Raw genomic sequence first — 19,016 nt, forward strand, 5'->3', positions numbered from 1 at the left:
ACAAAGCCAGCATCCAGGTCCTGGGATTAGCCGTGGGCAGATCCTGACCTCCGGGCCTACATCCCCTCCCCACCACAGGCTGCTGTGCTGAGGTGAAGGATGGACTGACGGCCTGGGGAGGGTCCTGCCAGTGACCCCCAGCCTAGGGGGTCTAAGCGGGCTGCAAGGTTGGGTCACTGCAAGATGGTACTCATGACCCTTACCCTGGGCCCACAGTGCTCTGCACCACTCTGGCTGAAGCCCCCAACTCTGACCAAGCTCCGGAGCTGCCTCTGGTCTTCTCTGGCTGCTTCTGTAGGGGCCTCCCCGCCTTAGGAGGGACACGAGGCCCCTGACTCCAGCAGAACCAAGAGTCTGGCCTACAGCTTCACTCAGGCTCAGCCTCACCAACCCCAGTCCCCAGACCTCCCACAAGATTGATGACAGCACAGCTTTACTCAGACAGGATCAGACGTTTATAAAACAAGTGAATATTAACAAACAAACCGTGGGAGAAACATACCTTCCCAGCAATAGAAAATCTCTATAAAGTGCATTTTGCCTGCGACCATCTCTTCCCCAAGCTGGCCCTTGGGTCAGGATTTGGGGCACTGCTCTGTGGCAGCCCCCAGGGCCACCTGGGCTAGGAAAAGGGAGGCATGAAGCTATTGTGGAGCTCCAGGCCACTGGATACACCTTCTCCTGTGCTTCCCCTCCTGGCTCTGGGAGTGCACTGCCCCACTCCACTGGCAGGTTGTCCTGGGAACAGGCCAGCATGCCAGGGACGGTGGAGAAGGGGGAGGTGGTCCTGCCAATTTGTACCTTAGGGAAGAGAGCCATCATCAAATAGGCAGATACTAACTGCTAACGAATACTGAATCTGGCCCTCAGCCTCTGGCCTTCTCAGTTTCCCAGACTTGCCCTGCAGGTTCATTCTACTCTCCTTCTGGCAAAAGCTCCCCATTCTCTTTCCTCCTGGCTTCCCAGGGAACAGGGAAGCCCCCGAGTCACTGCTCTGATTACACACCATCACCCGTGCCCTGCTCCCCCCACGTGACTACTGGACATTTCTAGGGAGGGTGACATACATACAACATCATGGACTCTAAAGGCAGCTCTCTGGCTGAGAAAACCTGAGGACATCTCAGGAAGAAGCCTGTCAAGGTGCTGGACAGCTGTGGGAGATAGGGGCCTGACCCTATGGTTCTGGTCCGAGAACAGAGGACAGTGAGGGACAGCTCTGAGGCTAGGAAAGGTCACAGGGGAGGTAGAAAGGAAAAGGCCCAGAGGCCAGCTTAACGTTACATGTGAGGACAAAATCCCAATAGGAATTACCCTCTTGGCTACATACACACGTACACACACATGTACACACAACACATACACACACACTCTTTGTGGCTCAAGTGCAGGCCACAGGGTGGAAGGAAGACTTGCTCCAGTTGACCACACAGACCTTCTTTTCATTATGTCTTTCTCAACACAGGCCTTTGACAGTGGGAAGGGAGAGGTGGGAGGCACAGGCCATTCCTGGAATGCAAGGCTTGGCTTCTCTGGGTCAAACCTCCCACCTACTGCTTCTGGAAGGGATGGTGTGCTGTGTGTGATCTCCACCTGGACTTTTGCCAACTGCCCCTGGCCTGCCCTGCCCTGCATCCCTCCCTCTGCTGGAGTCCTTAGAGCCCAGTGACTGGGGTAGCTGATGTGGCAGTTTGGATGCTGACTAGTTCAGGGCAGGCCCTGGAAGCCTATAGAACAAAGACTGGAATGGCTTTCCTGGCTGGGTGTCAGTTGTCCTCACTGGCAGCACTGTGGTGCCTTGGAGTGTGGCCAGAGGAGCCAGAGGGCCTAAGGCTACCTGGGCCCTGGTCTCCTGGCAGAGGGACCAAGTCTGACCCTGGCTGCTCCACAGCCTCTGGGCAGGCTCTGAGGCTGGCTCTTGGCTTCTGGGAAAGGAACAGTGAGAACTGGGATTCTATTCTTAACCGTAGGTTCTAAGCCCTGAGAAGGTGGATGTGCTGCCTGAGGCCACTATCTACAGTCCTGGGCATATACCACACTAGTAAGGTACTGGGTATACTTCTATATGGTGGCCGCAACTTCTCAGATCTGTCTACAGTCTTGTGCTCAGTCCCAGACGCCCAAAGAAGGGTCTGGAGGAGCCAGTGGCAGAGAATTTTAAAATAAGAAACAAAGAAGCAAGACCAGGTGGCTAAGTCTGGACAACATCCATCCACTACGCACAGCCTCCGGGTCAGAAAGCAGGAACTCAGCAGGACTCTGGCTGCCTCTAGAATCCCGTGCTTTGAACAAGAGCCAAAACTGTTGCCCTCCTGCTCTCAGTCTGATGTGAGGAGGGAGGGAGGTCTAGGGAGACACGTGCCAGAATCCCAGCTAGGGTCCTACCACTATGTACTATTCAGACAAGGCAGCTGGCTTGTAGGGACAGCTCTTGGCTGAAAATCACTGCCATGACCTCTAGCTTTGTGTGTGGAGGCCAGAGAACAGCACTGGCAGTGAAGTGTGCTACAGGTACTCCTCCAACCCAGGGAACTTTCAGAATCACGAGAGTGTAAACAGATGCATGCACACGCAAACAGGCACACCATTCCTCTCTTGGCACACGCGCACATACACGCACACATATTCGCTCTATGTCTGTCAGTGATCAGCTTCTCTGCAGGTTGTGCTCTGCTGCCGTGGCGGCTGCTCAGGCACCCAGGCTTTGCTCCCGGAGCAGGGCTCTGCAGCTGGAAGAGAAAAACAAATGCAAAAGAAGCATTCAGGAGGCTGTTCAGTTGCCCAGGGACACAAGGTCCTCTGGTGGCTTCTCTGGGGACACAGACTGGGAACTAGGAAGAACCAAAAGAATGAGCTACATGAGCCATGGCACCCACAGACAGGTTGTTGCTGGGATGCCAGTAGGGTGACTAAATACTGCCCCTCTGAAGTGCTGGCCCAGGACAATCTCCCCCTGCAGACCCTCCACACAGGACTGAAGGCAGCAGAGGAGGAGGAGGACAAGGCCATGTGAGACTCACTTGAAGCCTTGGGTGACATTTGCTCAAATATGACAAGGACAGTTTCTGAATCAAGGCATAGCAGCTGCTGGCAGAGATGGAGAATCAGAAGAAAATGGCTGGAAGTGAAGCCCGCTGGGACCAGTAATTGTGAAGAGTAAGACAATGACTTGAGTTTAGAATCAGCAGGTGAGCACATTTCCACATATAGATAAAAGCACCCTGGCACAGGGCTAGAAGATTGGGGGGGGCGGAGGGAGAGAGGAGACACAAGGATGACTCATTTTAAAGATTTATAACATCCAATTCTGGAGCAGAGAGAAGAAATGGCCTCATCCCTGATAACAGAGGACTGTGCAAACCTGCCGTAAGGGTGGGTTGCCTGTTTCAATAGGTTGTGTGTCTGAGAGTCTACAAGGACATGCAGTGGTCCATTGACACTCTGCGCAGTTTCAACACCGGTGAGGCTAATGATGACAAGAAGTCAGTTTCCTAAGCCTATTGTGGGTCAGGCACTAGACAACCATGCTATGGGTGAGTTGTGTCTCCCCCAAATTATGTTGAACCCCAATACTTCTGAATGTGAGCATATTTGAAGATGGTCTTTAAAGAGGTAATTAAGTTAAAATGAGGTGATTAGGGGGGACTCGAATCCAATATGGCTGGTATGCTCATAGGAAGAGGAAATTTAGAGCCAAACAGTACAAGAAGAAAGACCATGTGAAGAAATAGGGAGAAGATAGCTATCTACAAGCCAAAGAGAGAGGCCTCAGAAGAAACCAACTCTGGTGACATCTTTTTAATTTTATTTTTTTAGAGATGGGGTTTTTCCTCTGTTGCCCAGGCTGGAGTGCAGTGGCATGATCGTAGCTCACTGCAGCCTCAAACTGCTGGGCTCAGGTGATTCTCCTGCCTCAGCTTCCCAAGTAGCTGGAACTACAGGCATGTGCTACCATGCCTGGCTCATTATTTTTTAAGAGACAGGGTCTTGCTATGTTGCTGGGATTATAGGCATGAGCTACCACACCTGGCCCTGGGGACATCTTGATCTTAGACTTCTGTTGTTTAAGCTACCCAGTCTGTAGTACTTTGTCATGGCAGCTTGAGTAAACTGACATAATTTACAATGCCATTAACCTTGAACACAGCCCTCCATTTTCATAGATGAGAAAACGGAAACCAGAGTGGATAAGTAACTTGCCCAAGACAACAGCATTTGTAAGTGGCAGAGCCAAGAGAGGAAATCCATATCTCTCTGATTCTAAAACCTGTATTTTTACCAGTAAGTAAGTAATCTCTATATTATAGCATTGCTCATTAAGACTTTTAGAGGCTATAAAAAGAATAAATTCAACATAGTGGCATAAAGACTAATATCCAAGCAACATAAATGGATGTTAAGATTTTATTAGAAAAAGGAAAATGTTCTTAAAAGTCACAGACATTGGAGACAAGGATTTAAAATCAGCTTTCTGGTACATGTGATCCACGTGCTAAATCTGAAGCAGATTTTATCTAGATGATAATAAAAGCTGGGCAAAATGAAGAGCAAACACAGGAGTGGAGACCTGTATGGGTCTGTGCTGAGTGCCTTGTTCTTTAAAATGTGTATTATTTTCAAAAGTTTTCCACTTAAGCTTGTGCTATAATAATCTAGTCATATTTTTTCACTACAAATAAATATATTTTGTTACTAGGGTGCGTACATGTTTATTGAAACATGCTGTGAGTATATCCTCCACACACAGGTCTCTCTCCCACCCCTGTTGGTAAGCCAAGGTGATGACCAGTCTTCTGAAATAGAAACATTTCAGGGTTGGAGGATATACCACAACAGGTCCTCCTTATCCAACACCTCCATTTTTTGTGTTTTCTCCATCTTCAGGGATGGGGGAAGGTAAAGAGTGCTTGAAGATTCCTTAGAACAAGGGCTCTTAATCTCGGGTTCCTAGACCCTTAAGGAGTCCAAGGATAGGCTTAAGGGGCTGCCCATGAAGACCCAAGTTATATGCACGCTTTTCTGAATGTGGGAACATGTGCAGCTTTCTGGGTGAAGGGTCTGTCTGCCATCAGGCTCTCCAAAGGGAGGATAACCCCAAAAGGGTTTAAAAACCAATGCCTAATCTTAGAAGAATAAGGGGCGAGGTACAGTCAGGTGGATCTGCACAATTCAGACCTATGTTGACTCAGGCATGAGTTAGTTTGGGGCAGGCTCATGAAGGGAGGTGGCAGTGTCCTGGCCTCAGATGAGCCCCAGTCATGCAAGTCCCTCTGTGATGGTTTCAAAGCCACCAACACAGAAAATCAAGGTTAAGAAGATTTGTCCTTGTCTTGTCAGATTTGTCTCAGCTTGTCCTTGTCTACAAAGCTAGTCAAAGGTCTGTTCAACTAGTTACTCTAGCTGCTTGATCAGCATATAACTAGTTGGTCCTGTTCTCTTGCTCTCAAGCTATGGTATACATCTGCAGAAAAAGGGGGCTGGAGAAATCAAATTGTTTGCAGGAAAATGATGACAGCAGCACTAAAGGAAAAGGAAGAACCGCCAGGGAAGAGGCACCAGGGGAAAAATCGACACATAAAACAAGCACTAAAAAATCAATCTCTTGGTTGCCCAACTCTTTCAACATGTTATCATACAAGAAACACCACAGAGGCAGCTGGAACACAAAGTAAGTTAAAGACTGCCTCCCTCTGCACCATCCATGTTAGGATGGCCTGCTGGGCACCTGTGCCCTCACACCCCTTCCCATCCATTAGGTGCTACCAAGAAACCCAAAGCTGTAAGCCCACCCTTCCCCATGATCCTCGCCCTGGAAGGGCGTGTGCGCACACGTGCATGCACGAGCTGACGCTAGCAGAGGGGACCGCAACAGCGGTCTGGAGGAAACTGTGTTTGTAGACTGTCACCGAGTCTCAACGTTTCCCTCTCCCTACCACACTGGGCGAGGCACAGTGCCCGAGAAAGGCAGGGGGTTTGCGGCCAGCTCCCAAGTTAGGGCCAGGGAAGTACAGAGATGCAGCTGGGTCTGGACAGGGGACAAAGTTGAATCTCTTAGCTCAGTCTCATTCCTCATGTCAACTACATCCTTACCCTTCCTATGCCATACAGACCACATAAGAAAGTGGAAGGGACACCAATCAGTCAACAACTACTTAGGAAGTACCAAGGAACGTGCTACAGGACCCTGAGTCCCAACTTCTCATTTTCAGGTCGGGAACTGAGACTCAGAGAGGTGAGATCACTTGTGCAAAGTCTCATCGGAGGCAGGTGGCAGGCCCAGGGTGCAGACATCAATCTGCACACAAAGCAGGGCTCTTTTCCCAATGCCACACTGCCTCTGCTTCCAGAACTCTGTAGCATTTTACAGATTGCCAGTGCCTTTCACATACCAGGAGGGAATATGCAACTAAACAAGTGTCAAAAAGACAAGAAAGAGATTCCAGAAGTCAGGTTTTACCCAATGAAGCCCCAGGGCTAACAAAGCTCTGGTAACTGCAGGTGGTGGAGGGGAGGAGGTGATCCTTGGCCATGAACCTTTTGTATTCGGTGGGGCTTCTCTCAACAGATCACTCTGTACCAGCAGAAGGGCAAAGGGAACACGTGAGCTGTTCTCCCACTATGGTAAAATAATTGGACCAGTGAGAGAAATCTGTACACAATCCGGAGCTAACAGAATTCTGAGCAGTCAGCAGCTTTAGGGATTATGGGAAACCAGCTGAACCGATAGCTATTTGGGGCAGCTTGTTTTTCAGTTTAGTGAACACTGTAAAATAAAACTAAATGCGGAGCAGATAGCTGGTATGAATTTGAGGTAAGCATGGAACCTACTGATATGGGAACACGTTTTTCTACAAGATCAGTTTAAATTGCAAGTGATTGTTTGCTCTGTGCCACAGGCCTGAGGCATTAGAAATAACAGAGACACAGAACTACAGAGTTCAGAACTAAAAGCAAAAGGTCCAGGATGCAGCCTGCAGGCTGGTAAAGAAAGGTTACTCACACCTTACACCTGAAGCATCTCAGGAAGGTTATGTGGCCATCCCCAAGTCACACAATGAAAAATGACAGAAGGCACAGGGAGGAAGGGACAAGTCTACCTCCTCTCAGTATAGTACTAAATCAACTCAGGCCACGTAGCTAGCCAGAGCTCTGTGGTCTACTCAGCCCAGGGTGCTGGCTCCAACTACAGTAAAACTGACGCAATCAACGACACCCTGATAAGCACCTGGCAGACAATCATGGGATTTCATTTGCACAGTGCATTTTACTTATTCAAAGACTTTTCACATATGGTTTTTCATCTTCTTTCCCTAACAGGTATGCTTGATGGGTGAGACAGGTGACAAGATACTATTATCACTGGTTTACAGATGAGGATGCTAAGTGTTGTCAGGCCCAGATGCCTCTCCCAGCACACAGTGGGACACAGAGTGCTCTTTTCTCTCAGGCTTCCCAGAGAACCAGGGGTTCTTCCCCAGTAGGCCTTGGAGGGAAGTCTGCTCCTGCCCGAGCCCTCTGACCTCTTGACCCGACTCCACCTTCACAACCTAGCCTGGCCTAAGAGCCACCAACAGGTGTGCAGTAAACCTTGAGACTCAGTCCTTACAATCCCAGTAGGCTGACAGACAACCTCCCAGACTAAAAGGCAAGAGGCCCTCACCTCTGTACCCCTGTAATGTCTTCACTTAGCATCACTGTCAATCAGCTCTCTCTTCCTCACCTTTTCCTCTACAGGTCCCAGCCCAACGCCTAGTTGATCCTCCAAAGATGCCAGTTTGATCATTTCTGTTCTAAAATGCTTCTTCACCCCCAGATAGTACACCGGGGGACTAATCTGCCTAACACTGATTAATACAACCCTCCATGATCAGACCCAACTGTAACCTTATGCTCTTCTCAAATCATAATCATAACAATAGCTATAATAATCACTGCCATTTACTGAGTACTTATGAGCCAGGTACTGGGCTAAGTGTCTTGCCTATTATGCAGACAGTGTTAGCTGTCCAGCAATATCCACACTGCCCAGCTAACGGAAGCTGGATTTTGTTCAGAGGCCATGGGCCTGGCCCAGACAATGGATTATGACTGGCCTAAATCAGTGATTCTCACAGTATGGTCCCTGGACCAGCAACCCTCACAACATAAAACTACAACATCTCCTGTGGCCTGACCTTTACTTTCTATATTCTTACCAATTTTTAAATGTTTTCTTCATAGGACTTATGGCTTCTTGACATTTAAAATATCTATTTATTTGCTTATTGTCTGTCTCCTTCCACTAATATTTCCCCAAGGGGGAAGAGATGCTGTCAGTCTTGTTCACAACCAGATCCCGGTGCCTAGAACAGCATCTAGCAAATCGTGTATACTTGATGTAGGTTCATTAAATGAACAGTGTCCTTGCTGTCCCTTCTTTCTTGCTTTGAATGAGGAATTGATGGCTGAAGTTGTGGCAACCACCATGAGGCCACAAAGCAATGGTCAAGAGAAACTCAGAAAAACTGGCTTTGACACTGTTGAGCCACCAAACCAAAATCAGCAACTCCTAGCTCTGGGCCTTTTTTAGGCAAGAAAAATAACCCCATATTTTATTTTAGCCATAGTAGTCAGGTTTTCTATTACTGGTAGAAATGATACCATGCGACACATGACACATACAGATTTAATTAATCTTTACAACAACCACCTAGTTTATAGGTGAGGAAACTTAGTCTCACAGCGGTTAAGTTATCTGTAACCTTTAAGCTGTTTTTCTTGTCCTAAATGTCCTCTGCACTGCCTGAATCCAGTTCATCTTCAGGCTTCCTAAGGGCAAACTTCTGTGACGTGTGCCCTGGTCATTCCAGCCCACCAGCAAGTCCCTTCTGATAAGCTGGTCTGTGTCATTTGTTTAGGAGTTAAAGTTGTTTGTCTTATTTGTTTAAGCAGACTGTTAAATCCCCGTGGATGGACATCATATCACATTTTATATGTTTTATGCTCCCCCTTCCTCACCTACCTGCTGGCAACAATTTCAAGCTGAACTGGACACCATTAGCCTACTGAGCAACCTTGACCCAGAGATTTTACCTCTCTGTTCTTTGGTCTTCTCACCTGAAAATCAGAGCATCAGCCTGGCAAGTTCCAGGTTTCTTAATTACAGAATGAATTTTGCTTATTATCATAGAGCTAAGATTTAGCTGCGGGAGTGGTATCTAGGGTTGCTAGTGCTCCCAGGAACAAGATAGCACAAATTTGTCTATCTGCAACGTCTGTGTCAAAGCGCCCAGTCAAGGTAAAGGGTCCTAGCACCAAAGCTCATCCTACTGAGCATACAGACCTAGACACTCAAACCAGATGGCCTGAGTGAGCATACAAACCTAGAGACTCAAGCCAGATGGCTTCAGTGAACATATAAACCTAGACATTCAAACCAGCCTGGCTTTGAAGTGAGAGGGATCTGAAAAAAAGAACCAATCAACTCCATTGAGAAAATCGCCTTCCAATCTAATGACACAGGCAAGGCGCAGAAGGGACAGCCTGAGAAGATAATGACTCAGAGAGGACAAGAGTTTACATTTCCCAAGAAAAGCAGCAAAGGCCGTTCTTGCTTTGGGGAAGGAGGAGCCAGTTTTTTCATGGCATTCAGGAGGCTTCCAAGATGAATGCAGAGAGAAAGCCGTGGAGCTGAAGCCACAGAGCTGAAGCCACAGGACAGGTGAAAGGAGGAGTGGCTGTAAAAGGCAAAGATGATGGGGAGACTGGGTGTCCTGGTCCTTAGGTGGGGCTGGGCACTGAGTCACTGCACAGCCCTCTGCCCTGGCTTCCCAAGCTCTGTGCTGCCCTCCGCTGGCCGGCCTGCAGAGCACAGCCTGTCGGGGCAAGCAGGGGCCCTGGAGCAGCCCCAGATCCTGCCACTGGGCCCATCTTTCCCACAGCTTCACACCGGGTCTAGGCTTTTGTTTTGTTGGATTTGACCCACCTTAATAGGTAGAAAATGCCAAACCCACCCTTGCTCTTTTTTCTTAGCTAGGAAAGAAATAAAACGCCTGGACTTTTAAATTTTAGAAGTCCTTTCTTTTACTTTAAGAGACAAGGTCTATGTTGCCCAGGTAGGTCTCAAACTCTTAGGCTCAAGTAGTCCTCCTGCCTCAGCCTCCCTGAGTAGCTGGGGCTACAGGCACATGCCATTGTGCCTGGTAAAAGTCAGAATGGTGGAATTTTTTAGCTGAAATCCTAAAAATCATGTAGTCCCAGGAGAATTTAATCTAGTTTGATGTGTTTATTTAACCCCTTGCTGGCAGGGTAGCAATTTCCCAAACTAAGCCCCTCTCTCCCACCTTCCTCCCTAAGGCCAATTCTAAGCTGCTATCACTCACTCTCAGGCATCCTTGCTTGGCAGCTCTGGGGTGGGCAACTCTGTCACCCTGGCCCGTTTGCTGAGTTCTTCACCAGGTGGCTCCTCGGCTGCTTCCAGCTTGCGTTTGGGGGATGCTGGACCACTGGGTAGTGGTCTTGGGCCTGTAGGGAAGCATGTGAAACGGTCACACAGACTACAAATACAGCCAGGATGACCCCACACTGTGCAGTAGCAGCTCTTTAGGGGCCAGGGAGTTTGCTTATCAATGGAATGCCAGCATGCTGCCCCTCAGACCTGCCCCCCTCAGTCTTCCTTTTAGCGGTGACCTTGCCTAGAAATGTCCAAGGAGAATATGACCAGCCCTGCTGGTAGCAGAACCAGCTTTGGGGCCCCAAATCCCATGGGCTGCAGGCCAGAGACTGATTTGGCCTGCCTGCTGTCCCTGCTCTGAAGGTCAGGCACTCCCTCCCTCTGGAACCCTGGATCGACCTCCCAGAGCACCAAAGAGCAGGTCCCCTGCATATGCAGCCAGCCTGGCTGGGTAAACTAAAAAATCCCTCGGAGTTCTAGCCCTCTCATGTTACTGATCATCATCCCAAAGCTGAAGGGAGGAGGTTCAGCATGCAGCAAATCCTTCCAGTCTCTCTCTGCCACCACCGCTCTGGCTGTGCAACCGCCTCCTTTCTCACTTCCCTGTATTCACTCCTGTCCTATGCTGTCTCCTTGCCACAGCTGGAAAGGGAGCTTTTTCAAACTTAAGTCCACTCATGCCCTGCCCTGCTGATCAGCCTTCAATGCAGTGAAGACAGAATCCTAATCCTCATCACAGACGTCCAGCCTGCCAGGTGCTGCTCCTGCTACATCTTGTCCTCATCTCATCCTGGTTCCTCACTTGGGACATGCCACCACACTGGTCTCTTTCTTCAGTTCCTTGGTCCAGCTAAGCTTGGTCCTCTCTCTGGACCTTTTCTTGCTATTCCCTTTGCCTGGAATGCTCCTACCCAGTTCTTGGGAGGGCTGGCTCCTGCTCATTATGTGGGTCTCTGCTCAAAGGGGATGTGTCCCTGCTGCTCCAATCTCAAGTGACCCAAAGGAGGCCTTCTTTCCCTAGCTCCTCTCTATCAAGACACTTGATTTTATTTTCCCCCAAAGCACTTGTTATCCAAAATGACCTTACTTGGTTTCTTTAATATCTGATTGCCCCAGGTGTAACATAAGCTTCATCAAGCAAGGACTCCATCTGGCCTCGGCCATGAATGACTGAAGGGGTGGCAGAGGCTGTGGGAGGCCATGGAAGGCCAGCTGCTACTGCTCACCTGTGCTGCTCATGCTCCCAGCCTGGCTTGAGCTGGGCTCTGCCACGGGGTGACTGAGGTCTTCTACGCAGGAAGGGACAGATGCCAGTAGACCTGGGAAAGAGGCGGGAGCAATCAAAATGCAGTCTCACAGGACTGCTGAGAGCTGCAGAGCAGGAGGAAACAAGGTGGGTGCGGAGGGCAGGACCATGACACTGAGGTTCCATCTCCTCCCACTGCCCTACTCAGGGCTCAAGGAGGCCCATTCCAGCCCAGCCTGCAGTATCCTGTATCCTGGGAAGTCAAGTCAACATAACAGTCTGGATAACAGTAATCAGTCTATCCCCTCTGAGTCTGCAGATGCTATCCTTCCTTTCAGTGAGCTGGGAGATGGGGGTGGGGAGGTAATGGCTAGTGGCTCCTTACAGAGTCCCCGGTAGCGTGACAGCTGCTGGTAAATCTGCTTCATCCGTTCAATGTTGAGCCGGCTGGTCTCGGCATGGTTGACGATGGGCCGTGGGTAGTCCACACCAATGATGCATTTGGCTGCCTTCTGAATCGACTCTGGGGCATTCCAGGGCTCATAGATGTATCGAGAGGGGAACCCTTTCAATTTGGGCAGGTATCGCCTAAAACATATACACCAGGCGATTCGTCAGCATACCTAGACCCTCCTTCAAAGGGCCAAGGGTATCCCATCCTAGGAGGCCACAGTGGTCACAGGCCAGGGAGCATGGTCTGCATCCTCACCTGATGTAGTCTCCACTGGGGTCTGTGCGGCGGCCGAAGCCCACAGGGCAGTAGCAGTGGAAGAACTGTTGGAAGAAAGCACTGCAGGACAGCCACATCCAGCTGCCTGAATTCACGCTGAAATCTGCGTCCAGGAGTAGCTCATCAAATACCTAGATGGAGAGGGGGGACAATCAGCTTCCTGGGGACCTGTCATGGTTCTGCCCAAGTCACCACAGTGCCCCAAGGAGCCACGGCCCTGCTGCTGAGGGCAAGCCATGGAGGATTTAGAGGGGATCTCCTGCACCCAGGGATCCCACCCCATCCCCCAGCCCAGAGGGGGCTGCCAGCTTCCCACTGAGAGAGCACTCACCCGGACCCCGCTCTCCCAGCTGACCCAGAGGTCCCCGCGGGTGAGGAAGCAGGCCACGGCATGCCGGGCCAGGTGGTGGATCCAGCCCTCCTGCCTCAGTTGGGTCATGATGGCGTCAATCCAAGGGAAGCCCGTCTTGCCCTCGGCCCACTTGGCCAGGGCCTCAGGGTTGCGGTCCCAGGGGATCTGGATGCAGATGGGGTTCCCCTCCATGCGGTCAAACCTGGGGTTGTTGGTGGCCGCTGTGTAGAAGAACTCTCGCCATAGGAGTTGCCCAAATAGGGAGAGAGGGGGCGTGCTGTTCCGCTTCACCTAAGGGTGGGGGTAGCACATGAATACCAACACTTGCCCAGCCCTCAGCATGACGTCTCTGGGGTCTCTCCCCCAAAGTTATTTGGAGACACATGGAGGGACTCCCCTAGAAGTGGCACAGTGTGCCTGCAGGCTGAAGACCCAGGCCCTGCCTGCGCAGTGTGGCTGCTCTGAGCAGTAAGAATGGCTGCAGAGAGCCAGCAGCAGGAAGGGACATCACTGAAGGACTCTGCATTAAGAATTAGACTCCCCAAGGCTGGTCATGCTCCTTGTCCTCAGGGTTCCCTGTGCAGCTCCACCTTCTATTAAGTCGAAGGGAGTTTTCCTATCAGTGCGCATAAACAACGCTCAGTCTAGCTTTTGGTTAAATAAGTTATGTACAACAGCCGAGATCTGAGGGCATGAGGGACTTAAGAGAGAGGCCTCCAAGCAAATAATGATTTTCCTAAAATCACAAGATTACCCACCCAACTGGCAAAGCTACCTCATGCCACGAAATCCTGATATTGGCAAGGATGGGGAAATAACATTAAAATACATAGACACAGGATGATCTGATGACTCCAAAAGCTGGCTATGTTGCCCTCTGTCCTTCTGGGGACACGTAACATAGGCTTAGTTGCCTCTTATCCATATGGCACAGCCCTGCGTGTGCCCCTCTGGACCACTTGCCCCATCAGCGATGGGCAATTGCTGCTCCTGGGCTCCCTTTTTAAATGTTTTGGACACAGTTCCAGAGAGGACAGCTGTGCTCGTCAGCTTTGCACTGGCTCCAGCCTCACCCTCCCTGCCTCCTACCCTGGGGACCTCACCCCCATCCACCTGTTGCTAGTAGATTTGCCACTTCGAGGGTCGCAGCCAAGAACTGCTTTTCTGCCTGTCCCACTCTACATGATAATCTGGGTTTCATTTTGCTCAGTGATTCTGCTTGGCTTTGCCCCTCTCAGATGCTGAGTCTTCCCTACTATCTGCACACTTAGGCACCTCCAGGATCCAAAGCCTGGCCCCCAGCCCCAGGGCCAGGGGGAAGGGCCTTTTTCAGGGCGACTGACAGGCTCAGAAGGTTCTGGTCCACTTGGCTGCCACTGGGGCAGGTGTGTTGCTCTCACCTTCTTATATAGGTCCCACAGGCGGTAGTAGAAGAGGCGGCAGGAGAGGCACCCGAAGCGCAGGTAGGGACTGAGGCCCGTGGGGCTGGCCAGCAGGGAGTTGGCGTTCATCCGGGGCCTCTCATAGTTGGCAACCCAGGCCTGCAATGGAAAGGGAAGGTGACGAAAGGAAAAGCCTGGATATTACAGAGGAAAAAAACAAGGCACTGGTTAAGGGATCTAAGGTCACTTAACAGAAAGCCACAGAGCCAGGAATTGAATGCCATGCTTGTCCCACTCTTTTTTTTTTTTTTTTTTTGAGACAGAGTCTCGCTTTGTTGCCCAGGCTAGAGTGAGTGCTGTGGCGTCAGCCTAGCTCACAGCAACCTCAAACTCCTGGGCTCAAGCAATCCTTCTGCCTCATGCCTCAGCCTCCCGAGTAGCTGGGACTACAGGCATGTGCCACCATGCCCGGCTAATTTTTTCTATATATATTAGCTGGCCAATTAATTTCTTTCTATTTATAGTAGAGACGGGGTCTCGCTCTTGCTCAGGTTGGTTTCGAACTCCTGAGCTCAAAGGATCCACCCGCCTCAGTCTCCCAGAGTGCTAGGATTACAGGCGTGAGCCACCGAGCCCAGTCTGTCCCACTCCTTGATGGCAGCCAATTTTGAGACTGAACCACCACCAGGTCAAACGACAAGGCTATGTCCTCACCCTGACTTTGCTCTTTAATTTGTGGTATGGTTGTGAACAAGTTATTAAGTCCCTCGGCTGCTTGTCTATTAAATAAGAACAAACTTTCCCATCTCCTGAGGATTAAAAAATAATGAGGCATGAAGAAATCCTGAAAGCATTGAACAAACTCTATAATTACACAGAAGAAACATTTTTTTAAAGAAAAAAATTCCTCTCTCGGTCTCTGTTCCAGTCATCAGGGGCCCCTGAGGTTGCTGTGGCATCATGGACAACCAGGGACTTCGCACTATTGTTCAGCAGCAGCTGAGGAAGAGGAAACTCCCAACTCATTCCTGGGGACCAGGAACGGGCCATTCATTTCTGGGGCCATTTGTCATATACTATGGGTCCTGTCTTGTCATAATGGCTGCTGGCAGAGTGCTTTACTTTCCTGACTTTGTTCCTCGCATTCTCGCATTTGATCTTAACAATCTTCCTAAGGCAGCACGTATCATTACCTCCTTCTGAAAATAAGGAACTTAAACTTAAAGGGTTCTGTGACTCTCTTGGGGATACAGAGATGTTAAGAAAAAGGGCTGGGCTTTTGACTCCAGATTCCAACCTCTTTCCATTCTAATAACCATTTTCTCCTTCTTAACTCCTAACACCCTCTGGTGCTCACCACGATGACTGTTGTACACACTTTACACCTTCCTCAGACCTCCTGATCCACACTTTCCCACCGCCCTTCAGCAGATGACACGCCTTCCTTATGACAAATGAAGCAGAAGCCATCAGGTGAGTAACACCTCCACTTTCAGCCAGCAAATCCACAAACTCACCTGCACCCACACCTATCCCTCTTCCTCCTCCTCTCCTGTGACTCTGCCCAAGGCCAAGGCCTCCACCTGCTCTGGAGCCCTCCCCTCTTCCTTTTCTGGCATGTTCAGCTCCTCTCTTTCTATGGTTTTCACTACAGGAACGTTGGGAAAATGATTTCATTTCTCTTTGCAAACACAACAAAATAAAACAAAAACAAAGTACTTCTGGTAATCCCGTGACCTCTACACTCGGGTCCCTTTCCTACTTCACAGCTGTCATCTCTCTAATTGCCTCCCCCACTTCCGCTTTCTGGCCCGCCTTAGTCTAGTTTCTGCCTTCACCACTCCACCTTGCTGGCTCCTGCCAGAGTAACTTGTGACTTCTGAGCCACTGACTCTTGCAGGCATTTTCTGTCCTTGTATTTTGGACATCTCAGCAGCACTACACCCTGCTGACCACTCCCATCTCCATCCCCTTGACTCTTTTGGCCTCTGTGACTCCACACGCTCTTGGCATCTCCTGGCAGGCTGGCCACTCTGGGTCTTTCACCAGCTCCACCTCCTCTATTCACCCCTTAAATGCGGCCCAGGGCTCTGTCCTAGGTCTTCTACTCTACTGTGCTCCTGGGCAAGCTCATCCTGTCCCATAGTTCCTGACTACACCTTTTTGCAGACAAGCACCATGGCCATAGCTCTAGCCCAGATCAATCCACCCAGCTGCCTGCTAGAGATCCCTACTCAGTTGCCTTTCAGATACCTCTAGGGTGTGCTCTTTTCTTTAAATCCACCCTTCTGTTGGCTTCTCTACCTCAGCAAATGTACTGCCATCTACCTAGATGCCTAAGGCTCAAGCCTGCCCATCACCTTTTGCCTCCTCCCCTAGTCCTACTAATTCTACTACTCAAATATTTCTTAAATCTGTCCTTTTCTTTCCATTTCCTACTGCCACCAACCTGGCTCAGGCCAAGGTCACATCCAGACTGGACAACTGTGAGCACCTCCAGATTAGCCTCCCTGCATCTCTTCCCACCCCCCCTCTAATCCATTCTCCAAACTAAGACCAGGGTGATTGAAAGATGTTTGTCCCTCATGATAACATGTGCAGTGGGCTCTCTGCTGCTCTGAGGACAGAGCCCCAAATCTTCCTGAGAGCGTACGTGGCTCACAAGCACCCACACCTGTCCAACTTTGTCTCTGCCACCCCTCTTTCAGCACCCTGCTCTCATTAGCCTTTGCACAAGCTGCTCTCTTTGCCTGGCATGCACAGTCTTTCTCCCCTCCTTCACTTGCTTAACTGTGACTTTTCCTTCAAATCTCAACCTAAAGGCCACCTCTTCAACAGGTAACCCCTGAGGTATTAAGTGCCTCTAACAGACACTAGGTGTTTTTGCCCTCACACGCCCTTGCTATGTTCCTTTTTAAAATATTTTTGTTTTAAATGAAATACAGATACAGAAAATCACACAAATGTGTAGCCTAATAAATTATTCTAGGGCAAACCCCTGTGCAACCATCACCAAAGGTCAAGAAAGAGAAATTTGTCAGCCCCCTCAGAAGTCTGCCCATGTGCTCATTCCAGGATCAGTCCTCCCACTTCGCCCCATAAGTAACCCCTACCCAAACTTTTATAATAATCACTTCCTGCATTTTTGAAATGTTTCCATTTTCCTATTTTGGCAAAGCATGTTTGGAAGGGAGGACTTTATTTTCTCACAGTTATTCCTTGTATTTTTAAGTAGCAGCTTTTATCCCCACTCAAACGTGCATCCCTAGAGGCTATAGTTTAGTCTTGGCCATTTAAAAATTTTCATATGTTACTTAAGTTTCTTTTCATCTATACATCTCCTGATATCTTTTTCTTTTCCTTTCTATTTTTCTGTGGAAGAATCCAGGCCATCTGACTTGTCAAGATCCCCATAGTCTGGATTTTGCTGCTCATGGTGCAGTTCAACAACTCCCTCTGTCCTGTGTGTGGTCTGCAAATTGATCACTTTGGCAAGACTACAGGGGGACATTACGCTTATCTCTCTTTGTAGCGTTGGCAGTCATTAACGTACAATGTGTCACCACTGTAAAATGGTGGTATTCTAATTCTAGTATTCCCTTTTTATTTGATAATCAGAATACTTTTAAATAGAGATGGCTGCACTCTGCCCTCATCTGTTATTGGGTAACCCAGTGGTAAAGATCATAGGGCTTGTCTCCCATTTTTGGTAACAGCATCTAATTTTCTTGTGGAGAACCAGCCTTCCCTAATCTTAGTCCGAATGAGTAAAGTAGAGCTAACCCACTTTCCAACTCTGGAAGTAGGCTTATGATGGAAGTCTGGCCAGGCGAAGCACCCCCATCCCTGGTCATAGTGATTGAGTCAGGGATAGTCACATGACCCAAGCCAGGCCAGTAAAAAGATTCCTTGAAACTTTTCCTGAAGGTTTTGGAAGAGAGACAGCACCTTCCTCCGGTATTGCTAAACAGATTACATATAAGCTGGTGGTGACCGCCTCTGCCACTGCTCAGGAAAAGCCCGCCTGAGAATGAAATCATACAGGAGAAAGCAGAGCTAAGAGATGGAGAATGCATTCCTGATGGCATTCTTTGGACACCTGAATCTGGCTGTGCTTGAAGGTGACAACTTAGACTCTTGGCTATGTGGGTTAAAAGCCAACCTTTTTCAAAAGCCAAATTGTAAGCAAGAACTGATTGATATAATCCTCACATTCTTTGCTTCCATAATCCTCAGAACCTCTTCTTTCAAGACCCTTAGGACATCTCTAATTCCTTAATGTCCATCATCTCCAGTAGACAATGCCTCTGGAGACAGACTCTATGCCTGTCTTGCTTGGCAGTCTTTCTAGTAACTAGAACATCCTGGCAAGAGTAGCTGCTCATTTCAGATCTGGAGAACTGAAGAAGTTAAAACAAATCTCCAGAAATCAGGTTCAACTCCTGTCCATCTGGCACCTTCTGTTCTCCCAAATGTGTAGGGCACAGTATTTTCTCTGGCTACCACCAGGTTTGAATGGGTCTAAAACATAAGGGTCCTTGAGAGAAGGAGTCCTCCAGGAGTGTGCCCTGAGACCACCAAGTCAGGAGCTCCTCAGCAAAGTGATAGAAACTATAAGCCATGGGACCACAGGTTAGCTCTTTACATGCTTAAGTCTCATTCCACTCCTGTCATCCCATTTGTCATCTCTGCCTCCTTTCCCCAGCCTTTGTCTCCAAATGAGCCCAAGAAGCTCTGGGTAAAGCTTTCATGTGGATAGAGACAGCTGTCCCCTCATGTGTCCTTTCAAATCTGTGGGGCTTGCTTTTGGCACTGGCTGATGGTAATGCCCAGATGGGAACGTCAAGGCTGCTGGGCCTTAATTGCTGGCTAGG

General features: G+C 49.3%; 1 protein-coding gene across 1 annotated transcript in view; it reads right to left on the bottom strand.

Moving 5' to 3' along the window:
- Positions 1-432: 432 nt before the first annotated feature.
- The window catches only part of CRY2 (cryptochrome circadian regulator 2), a 32,762-nt gene continuing 14,178 nt past the window's right edge, over positions 433-19,016 (bottom strand). Inside the window, exons 6-12 of the mRNA XM_076002003.1 lie at positions 14,161-14,301; positions 12,740-13,051; positions 12,388-12,539; positions 12,064-12,266; positions 11,659-11,751; positions 10,362-10,503; positions 433-2,729 (exon numbers count right to left, since the gene is read on the bottom strand). Coding sequence (XP_075858118.1) covers positions 10,364-10,503; positions 11,659-11,751; positions 12,064-12,266; positions 12,388-12,539; positions 12,740-13,051; positions 14,161-14,301 — 1,041 coding nt within the window. The 3' untranslated portion in view covers positions 433-2,729; positions 10,362-10,363. The remainder of the gene's footprint in view (positions 2,730-10,361; positions 10,504-11,658; positions 11,752-12,063; positions 12,267-12,387; positions 12,540-12,739; positions 13,052-14,160; positions 14,302-19,016) is intronic.

Source organism: Microcebus murinus, chromosome 4 (genome assembly GCF_040939455.1).
Source record: "Microcebus murinus isolate Inina chromosome 4, M.murinus_Inina_mat1.0, whole genome shotgun sequence".
NCBI classification, from domain to species: domain Eukaryota; kingdom Metazoa; phylum Chordata; class Mammalia; order Primates; family Cheirogaleidae; genus Microcebus; species Microcebus murinus.